General features: G+C 39.5%; 1 protein-coding gene across 1 annotated transcript; it reads right to left on the reverse strand.

Moving 5' to 3' along the window:
- Positions 1–1409: 1409 nt before the first annotated feature.
- LOC147464832 (uncharacterized) lies at positions 1410–2845 on the reverse strand. Its single transcript, XM_086510212.1, has 7 exons — positions 2674–2845; positions 2477–2502; positions 2344–2388; positions 2228–2242; positions 2161–2167; positions 1591–1739; positions 1410–1454 (listed from the first exon to the last, which is right to left on the reverse strand). Exons 1-7 carry the CDS (start codon positions 2843–2845, stop codon positions 1410–1412), a joined length of 459 nt encoding a protein of 152 aa, XP_086366338.1.
- Positions 2846–3445: the final 600 nt, after the last annotated feature.

Raw genomic sequence — 3445 nt, forward strand, 5'->3', positions numbered from 1 at the left:
AAAGTTGAGTGCATACATTATGAGTTTAAGATGAAATTTCAGCTTGTGCAGAGCTTGTGGTTTGAAGGTTTTTGGTAGATTTGGGCAACAAAGCACGGAGGCGTTCACACACCATTGAAGCGATCTCTTGAGAGACACGGTTTTTGAGCACTCAGGTGAAGCTTCTTTCACAAGTTTTCATAGGATACTTTGACAGTGATTTTGTGCTTTGGTTTATGATCTTCGCAAATGGATTTGCAAATGGTTATGGTGCATTGTCTATGCCCATTATACATGCATTTTGGCGAGTGCTTTTGAGTGTCGGTGAGCTCTCTTGAGTCTTGAGATTATTGGTTTTGCATTGATCATGTTTTTGGATTGCAACTCTTTTGGCGCTTGTTCATGTGCAGTCACTCCGTGGATGTATGGTGAGTGCGGATTGCCATTGTATGTGGAATTGTGGAGCCATTTTAGCATTTCTACTCATTGGCATTGAGTAGTGTTTTGGTTTATGGTTTTGAGTCCTTTTTTGGAGGCTGTAGTGGTTGAGGTTTACTCCCACTTTGCCATAACTTTTGTTGATAGATTTTTGTTAGTTTTTAGTGATCAAGAGCTTCTCCCCCTTTGGCATCTTGGATGCGATTTTATGGTTGAGATTTGCATTGAGATTTTACTTCAATTGCATGTAGAGGAGACTCTCTTGGTTTTTCACCAGGTTTTATGCGGTGTGTACAAGTAATAGGCGGTTGGACGTCTCTTGCATGTTCATTCGGGGTAAGAGGCACATTGTCTTTACCCCAACAATCCCCCACTTAAAGGCGAATGTGTCACATAAGTGGTACTACTATAGGACCTAGTAGTATGTATAATAGGTAAGGGACTAAACTTGTCTCAACCTATGCCCAATGGCTCTCTCACACAAATTGTGTTGAGATGCTCCAAGCTCTCCTAGTGATGACATCAAATAATTGAAGCAATCAATAACCAATAGCCTCAAATTGGGTACATCTTGGCTACAAGAGAGACTACCAGAAGAAGACCGACTGAAGCGATCAGCAAGCACAAACTACACTTTGGCTACAGGAAAGATTGACCAAAAACAAACAACTGCAACAAATGGAACACACCCTTGCTTGCACCAACTTCAACATCGAACGTAACCAAAAATGATCGAATAATTGAACCATCAACAAGCGAAAGCCTTACATTGGCTGCACTTTGGTTGCAACAAAAACTAACCCAAAAACAAACAACTGCAACAACACAAACCCCTGCTTGCACTTATTATTGAACGTAAACCAACATTGCAACTGTGATCATAATTTTACAACCTACAAGAGGTGCTATTCATATAAAAACTATAAACAACAAGCCACTACTATAATCAGATTTAAAATAGTAGCAAGACGTGTTGTTCAAAACAAAAGTGTCTACAACAAGTTTGTCTTTATCAAAGAGGAGTTGTCACGGTATATCTATCAGAACCATTCAACAATCAACTCAACATAGACTATCCAAAGAAGGATTCTTCAAGTCCTCACAAAAAAAGGATTTGTTACGGTTTCAATTTGAAAGTTAACAAAGATGAAGCATAGCTCGTAGTTTCCATACCCTAGCAACTTGCAAGAAAGAAGCAAAGAGTATGATCCAACAAGGGCGTTGCACTTGACCATACAAGAAATGGTGCCAAAATAAGAACAGAACACAAGGCATTGAACAGCCACCTGAGAAAAACAGCTCTACCACACACCAACGGACCCCTGCCAAACAACAAAATGACAATGAAATGCCATTTAAGATTGCAAGAAATTAACGCCCGTCAAGTATTTTCCATGGTAATAAACATAATATCCATCATAGATACAGCACATACATGTGTGTGTGTTTGCACACAATATGGACCTGTACGTGTGTTTGTGGACGTGTACATACATACATTTATATCTGTATGTATCCATGTATGTACATCAATACATGCATAATACATACATGTACATACATACATGCATACATGCATTTGTATCATAGAGATGGTATATGTAGATATATCTATGTGTCTGAGAGAGAGAGAGAGAGAGAGAGAGAGAGAGAGAGAGAGAGAGAGAGAGAGAGAGAGAGAGAGAGACCAATGCAAGTTTCAAACATCTTAAGCAAAAAACACATAAAGACAAGGAGATTTACTAGTAAACTGGTCCGTCCATCATGAGCTCTCTGCATCCAGCTTCAGATTCAGCTCGTTGCCAAAAACCTTAGTTAGCAATCCCTTTTCATATCAGAGATTAGGATTCACCCCTCACAAACTTTAAAGCTTGGACATATCAAATTCATATTCAAACTTTCAACAAAGGCTTTGCGAACAACTACCTCATGACAAGTACGCTGCGAAGACGTGCCCTCATGCGCTCTACCCTGAAAGAAGAAATGAGTAAGGTTAGAAGCTTGACATAAGAGTAATAAATAAGGAAAAGGTGAATATATTGTCAAGGTGGAGAATAACCTTTGTGGAGCTTGGAATTACAATAACTATAGATTTCCAATCCAGCCAAAAAATTTCAGATTCTGCATCATCCAACCAAACAAGAAGGGCCTTTCTCCCTGGCTCGTCAACTTCCACAATAAAAGCAGCCTTCATTTGATAGTCATCGGAGAATGCAATGACATGATCCCCATGCTCAGTCCATGGTGGGACATAACCTGGCTGTCCTCTTTGCGCCAATCTCCCTTGAACCTTATGCCCACTCACCTCATACATAATCCCCAGGCCATCAATAGGATATCTTAACCAAAAACAATTATGCTTGATCCAAGAAAGAGGTTGCACCATGTCCTTTAGATTATTCTTCTCACTTGTGGGCACGAGAGCCATCCATGTCACCTCATTCATGATGTAAATGCTTTGAACAGTAGATTCCATGACCATAAATAGCTGAAGTTCTCCTTCTTGTTCATGAAGAAATATTTTCTTCAGACGGCCTCTACATAATCCTCCTCCTTGTTGCAATGTTTGAGATAGCTTATCTTCAAAAACCACATAGTCACCTTGTGTATACTTACATCCATGCAAAAAGGCCTTGAAGTAGAACACACCCATATCATATATATTTTCTAAAGTAAGCAAAGTTGATCCATTCCAATTGTAGATAGAAAACAATGACTCCCTTTCAAATGCACTAAGAGTAAAAACCTTCTTCTCCTTGCCACCAACCTTCTTCTCCTTGCCACCAACAACAAGACCCTTGTTATTTACCAAGCCTTTGCAACTACTTGGAAGGAGTCTAGAACATGCATTCCATACATCTTTGGCTTTGTCCTCTGACGATACCAAAAGACTAGATTTCTCATGCCAATCAGCACAATCTCTTGGTACTTCTCTGATCTCCATGTCCCTCTGGGAAAATGAAGAAAGAATTTACAAAATACTTATCTCTGTCAAAGCATCATGACCCATCTTTCTCAACATGGATTT

The sequence above is a fragment of the Adiantum capillus-veneris genome, chromosome 1 (assembly GCF_014529385.1).
Source record: "Adiantum capillus-veneris isolate H3 chromosome 1, ASM1452938v2, whole genome shotgun sequence".
Taxonomy (NCBI): Eukaryota; Viridiplantae; Streptophyta; class Polypodiopsida; order Polypodiales; family Pteridaceae; genus Adiantum; species Adiantum capillus-veneris.

Bases quoted from the DNA above. Each gene is read 5' to 3' on its own strand.
- LOC147464832 (XM_086510212.1), bottom strand. From the start codon at position 2,845: ATGGCTCTCGTGCCCACAAGTGAGAAGAATAATCTAAAGGACATGGTG. The intron at 2,389-2,476 runs GTTATTCTCCAC...TTCTTCTTTCAG, and splicing joins TAATTCCAAGCTCCACAAAG to GGTAGAGCGCATGAGGGCAC. The intron at 1,455-1,590 runs GTATGGAAACTA...TGGTTCTGATAG, and splicing joins CTTTCTTGCAAGTTGCTAGG to ATATACCGTGACAACTCCTC.